Here is a 17500-nt window from a genome sequence, read left to right as displayed (position 1 = left end):
GACATTGTGGTGGTGGATAAAGAACAGAGGAAAGCCGTTGTGGTGGATGTCGCAATACCAAGTGACCACGACATCAGGAAACTGGAGAAATACCAGGGCCTCAGAGAGGAATTGGAAAAGACCTGGAAGGTGAAGACCACAGTGGTGCCTGTGGTCATCGGGGCCCTCGGGGCAGTCACCCCCAAACTGGAGCAGTGGCTAAAACAGATCCCAGGAACAACATCAGACATCTCAGTCCAGAAATGTGCAGTTCTAGGCACAGCTAAGATACTGCGCAGAACCCTCAAGCTCCCTGGCCTCTGGTAGAGGACCCGAGCTCAGAAGATGAAAAAGACCACCCGCGGAGGGTGAGAAGGGAATTTTTTAAATATATATACAGTACATTAAAAAATAAAAACAACTTGACATGTTCTCTAGATGAATGAGTTTTAAATGTTATTTTAATTTATCATAAAGATCCACAAATTTCATTCACAATTTTATCAAAAAACAAGGTTCTTGATTTGCTAAACTTATTTATATTTAGGACCATACTGTGATACAGCTTTTCTGGGACAAATGTAATTTATTAAATGATCAAATACGAAGAATAAATACCGGTAATTACATGAGCTGAAACCATCTAAACAATTTAATATTTTTGAATAAAATAGTCTTTTAAAAAAGAAACCAGTCTAACAAATAAAACATTTGCATGTTTTAAGTTATTTTGCTCTGTGCAAAAGACAGATATTTGCTGCTTGGACTGAAGAGTATGGAAAGCTGGTTTAACCAAGGCCAAAGATCCAGAAGACCAAACAGGAGATGTCCATCTGAAGGACATGCTAGTCTTAAAGACATTTAACCATGAAATGTTCAGTTTCTGATGTTTATATGACATACACCCAGCCCCTCGGCCACTTAGGTAGTTTATAAAATTTATGCAGAGTAAAAGAATAAATTAAAAAACTTGTTGGACTGATTTAACATGATGTCCTGAGACGTTGCAGCTGATAGGAGTCATAAAACAGAACAGGGGGACGTTAGATGCCCTGACGCTCCCCTAGTTAAAATGTGTTAAATGAGTGAAGGAAAATATGAGCGAGCACCAAGCAACAACCCCAGGTTCTCCCCTGAGAACGAGACCAAAGATTTTATGTGCAACCCTGAACATATGCATGGGTCAAAGCTGGCATGAGGGACTGAACATTTTCACGTCAAGTTTGGATTTTAGAAATCACAACCTTTGTGTAGAAAGTGGCGTATGCAAGTTTCTGGGCCCGTTTTTTGTGAATGCAAGCTTTATAAATGCAAACCCTGGTCACTCAGTATATTCAGCTAATCAGCTGACATTCTTTGAACACAAACTGTTGCTGAACCTAGACCTGACCACCTGTAGCAACCCCAGATCATAGACCTTAGTTACATCCAGGTGGCCAGGCAGTGTAATTCTTGTGTGGACGTTTCATTGTTTGCACTGATATGTGTATTAGGCAGCACAACACATCAGTGGTTAGCACTGATGCCTCATAGCTAGAAGGGGATTGATCCCAGGTTTGGACCTGGGGTCTTTCACAGCAGAGTTTGCATATTCTCCTCGTGCTGGTGTGGGTTTTCTTCGCGTACTTTGGTTTCCTCTCTCAGACCTAAAACATTTACAATAGGTTGCAATTTATTGTCTTGCAGAAGAAACTGGATTTTCTCCACCATGCTATGCACTTGTTTAATGATGATTCACATCTATCTCTAATGAGGAAAAATTGTAAAGTCTGGTTGTTAATGCAGTGGAGAAAATTTTAGGTCAGAGGAAGAAACTTCCTAATGACACTTTAATTTGTTCATTGGCTGCAAGTATGGACATTGCACACCTGGAATTGTCATAAACAAGGATCATTTTCAGATACCATTGAATCTTGAAGGGATTTAACAAAAACACTTAAACTACTTTGAGTCAGATCACAAATGTTCTTGACCATCGGGATGGCAAATGCTGGGGTGGGTGTGGGAAAGGATATGTTCTGTGATTCATGTTAAAAATGTTAAAATAATAATAAGTTTGCTGAGAAAAAAAAGACAACAGCTTTTCTTTGAAATTTTCAAGTGCATCATGTTTATGTTCCTTTTACTCAAAGAGCTGCAGAACCTGAAGGAGTCATGAGCATCTCACAGCAAGTGCTTGAAAGTGAAAACAGTTGCTCTAAATTGACTGGGAACTAGACTTCATTTCCCACCACCTTCCATTACACCACATAACTTTCTCACATCAGGCTCATTAAAGAGTCGGTGAGCATAGAAAAGAAACACTGCTTATTTTCTCCACTCAACTGCTTTGCTGTGTTTGAACAGCTGTGCAAAGAGACTGCAGAGCCAAGCTGCAGATGTTAACTCTGAACATTCACAGCAAGAAGGTCTTCAGATTCATCATTACAACCCACTCTGCACAAACTGAGACATTCTGTAAAATGTAAACAAAACAAAATTCAATGATTTTCAAATCTCACAAACCCGTTTTTATGTTACATAGTAAACATATGTTGAAACTAAAAATTTATACAATATTTTTAACTGTTGATGAAGGAATAATAAGTCTTTTCAGTTTCCTTTTAAAGGGACAGTATTATGTGTTTCTCAGACATACTGTATATTTAAATTCTATACCATAGTAAAGTAACCATGTCATCTTCAGTTATTAAAATGCTTTTTATATGTTTAAATAGAAAATAAACTTGACTTCACATAACAGCTGTTTCTTAACGCCTTGAAATTGGCCTCTGTCTCTTTAAGAACCTTCTTCCATTTCTGTCCCTCCTATTTCAGCACGTCGTCACAACAACTTCTCTCTATTTGGCTCTGCTGTTTACAACCTGGAGCATCATAGCAGACTTTGTTGTAATGAGAAAAAAAAGGAGCATTATACAATATCGGTTTTGGAAAATTGCATCTCAGGATACATATGAGTCTTATCGTCGGACCGAAAAGTACGTTTTCTGAAGAACTGGAGCGATTACAGAGATGACATTTCAGCTGGTAAGATTATTTCAGTCATCCTCACAGACACACACATGTAGTGATCGTAATAAGTTACAAATGCTAACCGTAAATCACACATAGACCAAACGACGATGTGAACAAAACAACGTGAGTTGTTGGTCAGCTTACCTGGGCAGATGACGACGGTGTTTGACAAATGTGTTTGTGTTGGAATTGCATTGTCTTTTAGTGATAATCTTGTTATTGGTCCACTGTTAATTTCCTTTTTGTTCAGAAATCTATCATTTGGCTGGCACATATTTAACTTTTCTTTCGTCGGAGGGTTACTTCCAAAAATGAAGTCCAACCATTTTTTTAAGAACCGTGTCATCCTTGTGAAGCTCAAAAAGAGGGTAGTTTCCTTCGCATTTGAAAATACATTTCCTCAAAGGCATTTTTAATCTGAAAGGACTGGACTGAAAAGTGGTTAGTATTAGGAGCTCAGCAGACACGGATTTCACCGGGTGTTTGCTAGTTGTTGCTGGCCGGGCCGGGGTGTGTGTGTGTGTGGGGGGGGGGGGGCTCTGTAATGAGGAAGCTCGGCATGGAGACACAGCCCCAGAGGAAGAGCTGATCCCAAAAAGCAGTTCTGGGCCCAACCGGTCATTTTTTCACCCCTGCCTGGCTGCCTCAGGACACTACAGGATTTCTCAAACATGCATGAAGGAGTCAGAGCAAGACTCTGGGCATGTTTTTGATGAGAGGATATCATTATAACATGATATAAAGCTAAAAAAATTTAGTTTACGTGATATTGCACCTTTAAGGAACAATGGGCCTCATGCAAGAACCATTCGTACGCACAGATTTGTTCTTAAATTGTGTGTACGAGTGCTTTAGGAGAATTTGTGGCATTCACCAATGTTTTCGTATTCTAAGATTTTTTTCAGATACGAACAAATATCTGAGGCAAGAAACATAGCCTTATATGGTGTTTTTGGGGTGGTAATTACGCTAATCTCCTCTAGCGTGCACGAACAGCTGGATACGAACAGGTGTAATTTACGCAGCTCATTTACACACTTTTCCTGAAGATAGAAGAGTTTGTTGAATCTGACGTGGCATGTTCGTACGAACCCTTCGTACGAACAAAAGTAAGAGAAATTTAGGATAAGAATACGAACATGTTCTTGCATGAGGCCCATTATTCTGAAACTGTTTAACTATTTTTAGACATTTTTTCTTAGACTGGTGAACCCTTGCCCATTTTTACATCTGAGAGATTTAGGCTCAATAAAAAACTTTTTTTTATACCCAGTCCTAACAATTACCCTAATAATTTGCAAAATGCTCCTCTAGCTGTTTCTTATTTGTACCACTTACTTTTACAGCATTTTCTTGCTCCTGGCCCACATTTTTACAGACGTGTTTCTGCCATTAAATTCTAAATTAACCTTAAAAAAGGTTTCTTACTTTCAACATTTGTTGTTTGCCATGTTCCATTGTGAATAAAATATGGGTTCATGAGGTTTGCAGATCATTGCTTTCTGTTTGCATTTACATTTTACACAAAGTTCCAACTTTTTCAGGGTTGTATAAAAAATGTTTTTATGAGAGGAACGGTAAATGGACTGTACTTATATAGCATCTAACCAGGATACTCAAAGTGCTTTACAACACAATGTGTGCCCTCATTTATCCATTTACACACACATTCATTCAGTACTCTACTGTACAACGACATAGCTAATCTGGATAAAGTATTCTACAAAAACTAATCAGTACCATTAAATCACATTCATACACTGATGGGACATACATCAGAGGCTATGAAGGGTTCAATTTCTTGCCCAGGGACACTTTAACATGACAGTGAATGGTGGTAGAATCGAACTCCCAACATTATCTGTGGAGGATGACTGTTATAATTACCTATGGCCCTTTCCCACTAGAGCCTCTACAACACAGTTTGAGTTGGCTAAGGTGGTTTTCCATTACACTCCAGTAACAGCTCTAAGGGATAGGTTCATCATTCAATTCAATTCAATTCAAAAATACTTTAATGATCCCAGAGAGAAATTAAATATTCTTGTAACTCATTTAACTAAAGATTTATAAAGTTGGGTGTTCCCAGAGTCCAAAAATTGACGCCGCTTTATCAGCTAGTGGCGGTTATGCTCCATTAAGCTATTTGCCAGCCTCTATTAAAGACCATATAAAGTAAATTTTAATATTTTCTTCATTAAACATTATAAATGTCACAATTGCATTGCTGTAAATGAGTAAAAAGTCTCACAACTGTAGATACATTAATTTTGGAGGCATAGATCAATTTGTGTTTAAAGATGTGTTTGTTTCAGGATTTTTTGGGCGTGTTTTAAAAGGCGGCTGCGTTTCGTCACAGGGCCACCTTCAGCATAACCCCGGCAAAACCCCGCCCCCTGCTGCTCCAGTGGTATAAAAACGTTCTTCGCCTCGGCGGTTGCCGTTCACTTGCGAATCGCAGATAGCATCACATCGCAATAGCATAGATATTTTGTTCATTGTTAGCTAGCTAACCAATTATGCCTCATTCTTCTTGTTCGTGCATCTTCGCTGGATGTCGCAATGTGCAGGGTAACAGCTTGGTGACTTTATTTAAGTTTCCAAGAGATGACCGCCTGAAAAAAACTCTGGATTGACGATGCCGACCATCACAGTGGTCACTGTCTGACTCAGAGTCTAAGTCTGGCTCTGATGGTTCAAATGAGTACGGCTGGAGATCTCCAATTAGGCTTCCAGCCTTCGCGAACATCTCCTCAGTACAGGACACGGACACAGTAACACTCAGCATGTGGGTGTGGTTTCAGCTCCTCCAGCTGACATGCCCCCAGCATTTCAGAACAGAGTAAAATGATGTTTTTTCATTACTTTTGAGACTTAATTTTATAAAGTAAACAATGTTTTTAATCAGTCAGATTTAAATGGGTGATTAATAACACATATTTCTGTCATGTGACAAACTCAAAACACACATTTAATTTTACTTTACACGGTTTTTAAACATAGTAGTAGAAGAAGACCCCGAAAAGATATGCAACACAACATTGGAGGACATGGTTGCGTTGTTATTGCAAATGGCGGATAGGGTGGTTGTGAGAGTAGCTCTTGTGACGCAACCAGTGACTCCACCCCTTTATCAATTAATCAGTGACAGACAGTCTCGTGACATTATGCATGTTAGCAAAGTAAGTTCTGAAAAGGGGGCTGGTTCCATAAATCCTTGCTAGTGAAAAAGCCTTGCAACCAAGCCATGTCAAACCATGCTGTAAAGGTGCAATTGGAAAAGGGGCATTAGCCACAGCTGCCATCATTGGAAGAACTAACTGAACAGAGGGATAGTCTTATTCTTAGGGATAAGTCTTCTGTCATCTTCCTGATGAAAATTTAATTTACCTCTACAAATTTGGTCCTTGTATAGCCCTAGATGAGCCTACCTGCTCTCAGGATTGAGGTTTTCCACTGCAGTGTGAGTCTGGTCGGTGGTCAAGATAGACACCCGTTCTCCGTCAGGTCCTTTTGCAGTGGAGATGACTTCATATTCTACAGAAAAAAAGATAAATAATATTAAATTTACAATATAAAGGAGATTTTTTTTCATATATGAGACAAGTGTAGGGGTCACCTCGAGTGAAGAAACAAGATTTACTGCCTCAAACCAGGCCTCGAACAAGCCTGACGAGAGGACAGGAACTCTGTCACAAACTGAACTCTATTTAGGCCATGACAGGTCATTTCAACCTGGAAGAGAACTCCTCAGTTCTCTTAATCAGATAATGGACAGAACAATCTCTTCTGTTCGTGATTCATTTGTTGTTTAACTAAGAATGTTTATGCCTTTGTTAAATCAGGATAATGACTGTCACAATAAAGTGGAACCACTTCTTTCCTTTTATCGTGCCTAAAAGATTAATAATGGTATAAAAAAATCACAGAGAAAATCATTACAATGTTTTCATTGTGTTTTTATGTAAATCACTGTTTTTATTTTACTGTGAACACAGTAATATAATTGTGGATTTTTCCTGAGAAAATCTTTCATTTATCTGGACTAACAGAAGGTTCAAAATGGATTATAAGACAGAAATGTTAATTAATCATCATAAATGTTTTGCAGTGATTTCTCTTAGAGTCTATCAGAAGAAAGCTGAAGAAAGGTTATCATCCTGTTGTGAACAGCCATAGAATTTTAACCTTGGAGGTTGCGCCGCTGGCAAATCTTTATCTTTCTTTCTCTGACTCATCTCTACGCCTGAGGGCGGAACCAAAGATTGTCCGTTTCTCTTACTAACCCGGACAGCTTTGAGGAACGGACACACTCTTCTTCCTGACTCCAACTAGGAAGAAAGCTGAGTTCTCTCTTCGGAGAGAAGCAGTTTGGCTTTTGAGTCTTAACCCTTGAGCTAACTAGGGAAGACTTAATGGCCGGGGCCTGGCACGCCAGCCGGCTGTCCCATCCGAGGCTTCAAGCCTCCAAGTGTGTTTTTACCTCCCAAGGGGAGATTTCATTTTGAAAGAAGGAACCGGATGTCAGCTAGAATCTTTCTGGCTTGGACTGAAACAGACGAAAAGTTACATGGAAAACACCTTGCTGTGGAATACTTATGTCTGTATCACCTTGACACTGTCCACTGTTCATATCTCGTTGATATCCCTGGACGTCATCATCGAGTTGACCTCTTTCCGTGTATCAGGATGGGGCAGGTTGGGATTGGTTGTTCATTATCACATGATGTTAGCTGACAGTATATCATTGCTTGCCGGCCTATGACAGGTGGGCCCACATCTAACAGACTTCGTGATTGCTTTCTGTTCCATGTCTGCCCATCAATAAATGACTTTATGATCATACCCGCAATACTTGTCTTTTTAACACCCTTTTCGCCGTGTTTCTGACCATCTTGCCTCGACACACCTACTTGTCAAGGAACAGTAAACGAGCCGATAAAAAGTTCCCTGACTGATCGGAGGTGAGACAGTTCCTACCCAGGGGTGACTCAAGAAGCCATCACCAGGTAAAACTGACGTGTTCGGGGTGACGTGTCATGTGGAAATCCTGAGCGCAGAAAGGACATGCTGATCCGGTTGAACCACACTTTGTTAAAGTTAAATTAGTAGAAATACTAACCTTACTTTCCTCCTTTTCTTGTCTTTATTTGCCAAAACTTAAGCTGAAAGTGCCAGTAAAATTGTTTGGTTGTTAACATTAGAGCTGACGTTTTACTGTTCTTTATAAGTAATCTGAGTTGATGTGAACTGAAATTCGGACACGGATTTTCATCTCATTTAACTTTGACACTTTTTATAGGAATACCCACAATCAAGTGTACTTATGATTTGTTCAATTTGTGTAAATAAATGATTGCATAGTCTTTTATGAATCGACTTGAACTCGTCTGAACGTCACTTACTGTGTCACTTTTCACTTCGCACAGTCAAGATATTAAAAGTAATGAGAACTACCTTGGTAAAACTTTCCACATAACCTTGTGTATGAGAGATGCGGGAGAAGCTTAATTCAGCTTAAGCCCACCTCCTACACAAGAAATGCTTCCTGGTTTTGGTGCTTAGATCTATCATCTTCATACCGGTGGTGTCGTTGTCTGTTTTCTCCCAGTCCAAAATGATGAAGGATGGACACCCTTCTACTGTCACCACAGTGAGGTTGGATGGTGGACTCTTAGGAGGAGATGTCGATCTTTTCTCACCGCGTTCGTCTTCAGGGAAATATGTAAGGGAGGAGGTGATGGAGCAGGGCTCGTCAGGTTTCTTACCAGTTTGGTAGACAACATGCGGTGCTATGGGTGGAGGAAGGGATAGATTAGTAGTAGACAGAACAAAAACTTTGCTAAATGTTTGTTTCTACGCTTCAGTTATGCGGGATGAAAACATACCCACATAACGTTTATTCCCAAGAGCATCAACGTCAGAGCTGGGCTGTGCCTTGAAGAGGTCTGACTTTTCCCATGTTTCCTGTCGTGTCACTAAAAGAATGAATGAAAGATAATGATGTCTAAGCTGTCAGGATTAAACTGGAGAAAATGATCACATTTCCTTTATCGTATTTGTTTTTGAAGCAGCAAGTGGTAAGGGTTAGGTTTATGTACCCCCAGTAAGCCACAGGCTGTGTTATGTATCACTAAGTTTTTTTAATAGTGGGACTCTAAATCTGAGTGTTTTTTTATCTTGTGCCGATCTGTTTGACAATGGTTTTGTCTGCGTGACGTTCAGTTACCGGCAGCCGTCGGAGCTGCAGTTGTTGTCTTTCTTCGCTCCTGTTTGGTCGGCTTGGCAGTTGCTGCTGGGACTTTACGAGGCAAGAAATCTGACTTTTCACTCTTCTCAATGCGGTTTAACTTGTCTGAATTAAAAAAAGTTCCAACATCAGGGATTAAATAAATAAATCTAGTGTTTAGGCATGTTTAAAGAAACAAACAACATTTCTAAACTCTAGCTGAGTTCTTACCGGTCTCTCCAAGCTTTCGTACATCATTTGGCTTCATGTTGACGACTGGACGGACTGGAGATCCTGTAACAAACATCAGCATCAAATGTTTAAGAATTTTCATTTCTAAGAATCAATTCTGCATCTGTGACTTTCTTCAAATGCATCTAAAAATAGTTTTAATGGAAAAAAATCGTATTTCATAGGAAGCAGTGGTCCACTGGCTTCACTCAGATCAGGATCATGTGCTTTAAGAAGTTTCTGAAGTGGTACGTGGCAGAAACATGTTCTGTAAATTAGATTCAGGCATCATGTTGGCCTGTGGGTGCATTGTGTCTAAATAAAACCAAAAGTTAAACACCAACAGCCACTTTAGATCTGTTTTCTCTAATCTCCTGGAAAATCTTTTTCTCCATTTGAAGGTAGACGCTCTGCAGCCGTTTCCAAACACACAAATGAACTTTAAAACATAAACAGTCCTGCAGAAATCCACATAAAACTGTGTGTTTGACTTGGAGGTCCAGAACCTGCAGCCAATTACACCCCCACCTCCCCACCCCTTCCCTCTAGCCAAAATTCCTCTCAATCAGGGACCTGACCCAGGTCCAGAACTAAATGGAATAAATGCAAAACCACAAACATGAAGGATGATGGAGTCCCGCAAAAGTTTAGCTTGTAACAATTCAGAGGCATTCCTTGAACTCAAGAGACATGTGATGATGATATTTGGAGACTGCTTCGGTTGTTTTTGGTTCGAAGAACTTTTATACTTTCTTGGTTTATTTTTCTTGGGCTTGAATTAGAAGCTTTGCCAACAAAACGAATAAACGTTCTCCACGGAGCTCCATAATAGAAAGTGTGCTGTAATTACAACACAGTTCTTCTGATTACAGAATGAACTGAAGTGAAATAAATACTGGCATGACATTTTTTTTCTTTTCACACACAAACAGTCCTGAAATACGTAGCAAACAGCGGTTTCTACAGTCCCATGAAAACTGCTCAATGCACGCCATGCTAACGTTTCCAAACATCATTTTCTGCAGCAAGAACAAGCAGGAAGTAGAGGCTGAAGCAGAACACAGCAAGCTCAGCTGCAGACACCGGGTTCATCACAGGCTCATTAGAAGCTGTTTATTCCTCAGATATCTGTGGTGAAAGAAAAGCACAAAGCTCTGCAGAGTGAGGGTTCTTCAACACAAGCTAACTACCAGGGGAGCTCAAAGTTTCCACAGCTCAAGCTTTTGGCCAGAAGCTTAAAGCTGGCAGCCCAATGTTTTCCCTTCGGGTCCCTTTACAGATCTGCCTCTGAGTCTGGATCCAAAACACCAAAAAACCATGCAGAGCGAATGAAGCACACAGTACGAGCAGAGTTCTGGGTACAGGACTTAAGCTGTTACCAACCATGAAGCTGCTCCTCAACAGGGACGCCACCAAACACACCAGGAAGCTTCTTGTCCTCCATCAATGAGCTGTTGGCTGCAGCAGGAGAGGAAGTGACTAAAAACAGCTTTCTCTGTGAAAACCCTACTTTATTTGTTCTAATGTCCGATAAGTTTGATTTAAAACAGGCGGCCTGTTTTTTGTTAGATTGTGAAAATAAAAAAATTAAATGATCTGAAAAGAGAAGGTATCCCCCATGGTTTTATACAAAGACAATCAGCAGAACCTGGACCAAAATGGGTCTGGATCTAGATTGGTTTTAGGAATGCTATGTTATGATGTAACCTTAAAGTGGATAAACACCTCAAAAGCATTGCCCCTTCTTTTTGTTTGTATATCTGTAAGGAAAGATTCATAGATGTTAACTAATGGTAGCTTAATGATAAATAATGGTAGAATAATGTAACTAATTGTAGTATATTGAGAGATAATGGTAGTAACATTGGAACTAATGGCAGTATAATGTAACTAATGGTAGTATAATGAACTATTGGTAGTATCATAGTAACTAATGGTAGAAACATGATAACTAACGGTAGTATAATGGTAACTAATGGTAGTATAATGGTAACTAATGGTAGTATAATGGTAACTAATGGTAGTAACATGAGAGCTAATGGTACAATAATGATAAAAATGGACCTGTTGGTAGTATAATGGTAACTAATGGAAGTATAATGGACCTATTGGTAGTATAATGGTAACTAATGGTAGTATAATGGAACTATTTGTAGTATAATGGTAACTAATGGAAGTATAATGGACCTATTGGTAGTATAATGTAACTAATGGTAGTATAATGGAAATATTGGTAGTATAATGGTAACTAATGGTGGTAAAATGGAAATATTGGTAATATGATGTGAACTAATGGTAGCATAATAGTAATTAATGTTCCATTCTTTGTATTTAACTTTACTTTTGGAATCTTCCCTTTTGACTCAAAATGATTAAATCAAATTTTTAAGATGTCTTATCCCAAAACTGGGATTATTTTAAATCAGATAATTGTAGTTTGATTTTCATGATTTCGTTAATAATTTCTGAAACAAATCAGAACCCTAGCAGATCTGAGTGAAAGAAAACTGAAAGCAGACAGTATAACACCCACCATCAGCACATGGAGCATTTATGAAACCAAGTCAAATAATCAACATCTTGATTATTTGATTGACCTCCTGCCAGAAGCTTTGCTTAACCCAGCAAAAGCTCGACTTGAGGCTGAAACATGTGGAAGAAACACAGGCGGCATGGATGAATAGACAGATGGATGACAGGAAGAATGATGGACAGAAAAGAATTATTAAACACAACAGATGTGGACAAAAAACACCAACATGAGCCACAGTGGAGATAAAAAAAAATGCTGCAAAGCGAATGGAGGGTTAATGATGAGACACAGAAGGAGAAACAAGGTCTTTTTACCCAGGTGAGTTCTGGACCATAAGGCTGGTTTGGGTGGGGACAGGCCCCGGTGTGGCTGTCCATTTACTGCAGGGAGAGAACTGAGTGTTAGGAGGGGACAGACTGTTTCTGAGAACTGAACCCAACCAGAGAACAACCAACCAAGACTATTTGTAGGAGCCGATCTTTTCCAATCTTCAGGATTCTGAAGTATAGTATCAGGCACAGACAGCCTATGATCTGTAATGTATCTGATCTGGAAATAATCTGAATTTTCTTTCACATGGCCCAGCATTACTTGAATGATTTGTTTTAAAGATCTATATTTTCCAGGAATACTTCTGGAACACAAAAGATGAAAGATAAGTTAAATAGCAGAAAGTTATTTGAATCCTTGCAGAACGCATCTGGTCTCATTTAATCCTGTCAGTAGATGATTGTCGGATTTATAGACATTCAATTTAACAGATGCCATCAAAAAATACTTTCAGAAATTTTAGCTGATGTTTTCAGACTGGATACAAAAAATCTAAACAGACGCTGCTAGTCTTCAAAGATTTTATCTGATTAGTTTTAAACCTACACACAGATTGTGTTGTGTGAAAAGCAACATGAAAATCAACCTTTTAGTGGATAAAAGCATTCAAGAAAAGATTATCAACTCATTATCTCGAGAAAACAATTAATGTCATCTAAAAATTCTCTCATATCAAGGCAAGAATCATTGTTATTTCATGAAAATATCTTGTTACTTCGAGAGAGAGAAAAGATTCAAATACGACCACTCTCAGCTTCCAAAAAGTCTGACATTCTGTTGTTTCAAATAAAGTCAAGAACAGCAAGATCAGGAGAAATGACCTTGGTTTATGGTAGGGATCAGACAGGGCTGTGACTGTTGGAAACTACTTGAAGACTAGTTAGAGGATCATAATTCTGAGGGAATTTGAAGGTTTGGACACAGACGTTGGGACTTAAAGACTGCGGCTTGTAGGTTTGGTGTGAGGCACAGGGTTCCAGTGACTCGCAGTCCAGACTCAGACGTCTGAACCTAGCTTGCAGTGAGTGCAGTATCTATCTTTAGTCTGATAATAATAGCTACATGAACAACTTTGAATGAATGAAGCTGTGGCCACAGAATAAAAAGTGTCTTAGGAACATCTATGTATTTCACCTGCAAACATTAGAAAACAAATGTTTTTATTTCACCCCAACTCAGAGCTAGAACTTCCCAGTCAAACTGATATAATATTTAAAAGGCAAACCACTTGAGATTCCATCTGGAAGGTTTAAATTATTAACATAAACTCCATCACAAAGTGGACTTGTTTGGTTGTTCATCGGTGAGGTTCATTTAGCAGCCAACAGAAAGTATGACATCATGAAAGTCAACAAACAAAAGAATCAAACTGTTTTCCAGATGTGTACTAAAGTGAGGACACCTTCAGGTTTTGTTAATAATAATTAATTTAACGAATCTTAAGGTTTCCACATACTCCAATTGAAGCCGAACTGTTGATGCACGGTCACGTGGTTGTTCAGTGTTCATTTTCACGCACCCCTTTCATAGCTCCTGAGACACACTGAGCCGAGCTCCTGGGAAATTCCTCCCACTGCGGGAAACATCACTGTACATGGGTTCTTCCCTCTAGAGTCTACATTCCGGAAAAGAAAAGCCCTCCGATGCTACGTTATTTGTCGACAAATCTATTTGCCCCATTTAAAGTTCTGTACTTTTCTGCAGATAGATTCCTCCGTGCAAAACAGTTTTTTTTATCTCCATTCACAAGTTTTTGTTTGTTTGACTATTAGCTTCCAGTCGGCTTCTGGAAGCGGGTAGGTTTTTTTTTGTTGTTGTTGTTGTTGGAAGCGGGTGATTGAAGCGAAATGCAGTGTCCGAGCATTGTCAGCATTAACAAAACATGGCCACAAACCAGTCACATTTAAGTTCTTATGTGGAAGGGGTTAAAGTTCCCTCAGTGGGTTGTGACAAGAAAAGGTGGCAAATTCGAAGCGGCAGAATGATGAAAATTTTGTTACGCAGCTGCAACAATAACAGCCGGTTTCGACAGTTCGATTGGAGTATGAAGAGGCCTTTAAGTGAAACCTCATGTCCAATCATAAACAGAGGAGCTTATGCAAAATGTATATTTATTGTTCTGGAGAGCTGTCAGGCATTTTATAAACTGTTAGGTGTTTGATCTGGTGTGTAATCAATTGGATCATTGATGTCAGAAAGGGTGAAAATGTCAGCCTGAAGGAAAAAGAAAGAGATGGGAGGAGGATTACCCCCGAGTATCCCTGAGGACGGGGACGAGTTACTGGATCTAGAGGAAGTGTGGGTTTGTCTGAAGCCGTTAGAGAAAGGATAGAGGGGAGTTCTCAACCCAGGCCTCATGGATCCAGATGCTGCTGGGCTGTAGGGTTTCAAAGGCAATGACGGGTTCATGTTTTTCTTGCTACCTGGACCTAAGAAAAAAACCAGAAACAGTTGTGGAGAGCTTTTGTTATATCTGGGATGGAAAATAAGCCCTGAGGCATTAGTAATGAACCCTTGGATGTGGTTAAATTGGTGTCAAATAGATATGAATATAATACTCTTTCATAAAAAAGAATACTAGAAAGTTCTCTGAAATAACATGAAACTGGTCCAACAGAAATATAAAAGAAAAAAAAAACACCAGTGCTGTTTGGTATCATGGTCGGTTCCACACTGACCTTGGACCATAGAAAGCAGCATGTTAAAGGTAAAAGCGTAAAAGACAGATGTTCCTGTGACTACAGCTGCACAGGTTATTCAGAAGTTTAAGCTCTAGACAGGACTGCAAGCTTTAAGCTTTTAACAGTTTTCTTTGGACATCTCAAGAGAATTGTGACCCTCTGAACAATAGGTGATAATCAGGGCACTAATGATCAATTGTTAGGTTCATGGTCCTCCTTTGCATGTGAACAGACAGTGTTGATGTTCATCGTTAAACCTGTTTGTCCACCATGTGGGGAAGTGCTTATAAGGCTGAGTTCCCCTGAAACTCCTCAGACTGAAGTAGTCTCTTAGAGGAGAGACAAAACATTTCTTTAAAGAAGAACCCGACCAGAGGACCTACTTAATTTCTTTTTTTTTCTACCTGAGATGCGTCAGGACAACATGATACAAAGTGTCTGGGAGAATGTCCTTTTGACAAACACTATATTGCCAAAAGTATTCTTTCACTTGCCTTGACTCACATATGAGCTTAAGTGTGCAGCACGACGGCTTACTGGTTAGCACCGACGTCTCACAGCAAGAAGGTCCTGGGTTCGATCCCTGGTTCGGACCTGGGGTCTTTCTGTGCGGAGTTTGCATGTTCTTCTCGTGCTTGCGTGGGTTTTCTCCAGGTACTCCGGTTTCCCCCACCCCACAAAAACATGTACAATAGGTTGCCTTCAGGCCCAGGCCGCCCTTGAAAAGGAGATCTGGGATATCAGCGGGACTTGCCTGGTTAAAGAATGGTGAATAAAAGTGACATCGCATTCCTAATCCATAGGGTTCAATATGATATTGGTCCACCCTTTGCAGCTAGAACAATTTCAAATCTTCTGAGAATGCTGTCCACAAGGTTTAGGAGTGTTTATGGGGATTTTTGACCATTCTTCCAGAAGCGCATTTGTGAGGTCACATACAGATGTTGGACAGAAAGCCTGACTCTCAGTCTCTGCTATAATTCATCCCAAAGGTGTTCTACTGGGTTGGGGTCAGGACTCTGTGCAGGCCAGTCAAGTTCATCCAGACCAGACTCTGCCATCCATGTCTTTATGGACCTTGCTTTGTGCACTGGTGTGCAGTCATTTGGATGGGTGAGCAAATACTTTTGGCATTATAGTGTATAAGCAACACTTTTCTTGGCAACAAGTCCTATGAACTCAATGCTTGCAGACCCAAAAATGAAACAGAAATTTGGTGGCAGATGGACATCAGAGAAATCTGAAGACTTTCCAGGCATTGTGGAGCAAAATGTGCTGCCCAGTGTTAGAAAGCTTGGTCTTAGACGAAGGTCATGGGTCCTCCAGCAGATTAATGACCGAAGCCATACAAAAATATTCAAGGATGGCTCAGAATAAAACATTGGACTATACTGAAGTGTCTTTTTGAGCCCTGATCTAAGTCATGTTGAACATCTGTGGAAGGAGCTAAAACCTGAATTATGGTGAAGACACCCTTTAAACCTGAGACAGACGGAGCAATTTGCTTACAATAATTTGGTTCAAAATGCCTGTGGACAGGTGCTGAAGTCTCAGAGAGGGTTACAGAAATCCCTTCATTGCAGGGATTGGTTCAAAAGGTCCGTCTGTTTTCTTCCACTTATTCGAGATCGGGTCGCGGGGGCTGCAGCCTAAACAGAGAGACCCAGAGACCTAAGCAGCCTCTCCCCAGCCGCTTGGACCAGCTCATCCGGGAGAATCCCAAGGTGTTCCCAGGTCAGCTGAGAAATATAGTCCCTCCAGCATGTCCTGGGTCTTCCTCTGGGCCTCCTCCCAGTGGGACGTGCCCGGAACACCTCAGCAGGGAGGCGTCCAGGAGGCATCCTAACCAGATGCCTGAGCCACGTGGAGGAGCAGTGGCTCTACTGTGAGTCCTACCTGGATGACTGAGCTTCTCACCCTGTCTCTAAGGGAGAGCCCAGACACCCTGCGGAGGAGACTCATTTCGGCCGTTTGTATCCACGATCTCATTCTTTTGGTCACTACCCAAAGTTCGTGACCATAGATGAGGGTAGGAACGTAGACCGACCGCTAAACCGAGAGCTTTGCCTTCTTGCTCAGCTCCCGCTTCACCACGACAGACCGGTACAGCGCCCGCATCACTGCAGATGCAGCACCAATCCGCCTGTCGATCTCCCGCTCCATTCTTCCCTCATTTGTGAACAAGACCCTGAGATACTTAAACTCCTCCACTTGGGGCAGGACCTCCTCCCCGATCCAAAGAAGGCACCCTACCGGTTTCCGGCTCAAGACCATGGTCTTGGATTCGGAGGTACTGATCCTCATCCCGGCCACGGCTGTGAACCACTCCAGTGAGAGCTGGAGATCACAATCTGATGAAGCAATCATTTTGGTTCAAAAGGCTGTAAAACAAAATATTAATCTAATAAGTTCTTTCTTTCTTTCTTTCTTTCTTTCTTTCTTTCTTTCTTTCTTTCTTTCTTTCTTTCTTTCTTTCTTTCTTTCTTTCTTTCTTTCTTTCTT

The 17500-nt window shown here is 40.4% G+C and overlaps 1 protein-coding gene across 5 annotated transcripts in view; it reads right to left on the bottom strand.

The window, feature by feature from the left end:
* The window catches only part of LOC106526195 (target of Nesh-SH3), a 69474-nt gene that overhangs the window by 14659 nt on the left and 37315 nt on the right, over nucleotides 1-17500 (bottom strand). For 2 of the 5 annotated variants that reach the window (XM_014020721.1, XM_014020723.1), the window contains 7 exons: nucleotides 14567-14746; nucleotides 12302-12367; nucleotides 9455-9517; nucleotides 9224-9349; nucleotides 8883-8972; nucleotides 8577-8786; nucleotides 6426-6531 (listed from right to left, as the gene is read on the bottom strand). In XM_014020721.1, the coding sequence (XP_013876175.1) occupies nucleotides 6426-6531; nucleotides 8577-8786; nucleotides 8883-8972; nucleotides 9224-9349; nucleotides 9455-9517; nucleotides 12302-12367; nucleotides 14567-14746 (841 nt within the window). The remainder of the gene's footprint in view (nucleotides 1-6425; nucleotides 6532-8576; nucleotides 8787-8882; nucleotides 8973-9223; nucleotides 9350-9454; nucleotides 9518-12301; nucleotides 12368-14566; nucleotides 14747-17500) is intronic. The other 3 variants (XM_014020722.1, XM_014020724.1, XM_014020725.1) reach the window with 3 other exon arrangements.

Source organism: Austrofundulus limnaeus, unplaced genomic scaffold (assembly GCF_001266775.1).
Source record: "Austrofundulus limnaeus strain Quisiro unplaced genomic scaffold, Austrofundulus_limnaeus-1.0 Scaffold264, whole genome shotgun sequence".
Taxonomy (NCBI): domain Eukaryota; kingdom Metazoa; phylum Chordata; class Actinopteri; order Cyprinodontiformes; family Rivulidae; genus Austrofundulus; species Austrofundulus limnaeus.
This window is presented reverse-complemented; position numbering and strand designations above follow the sequence as displayed.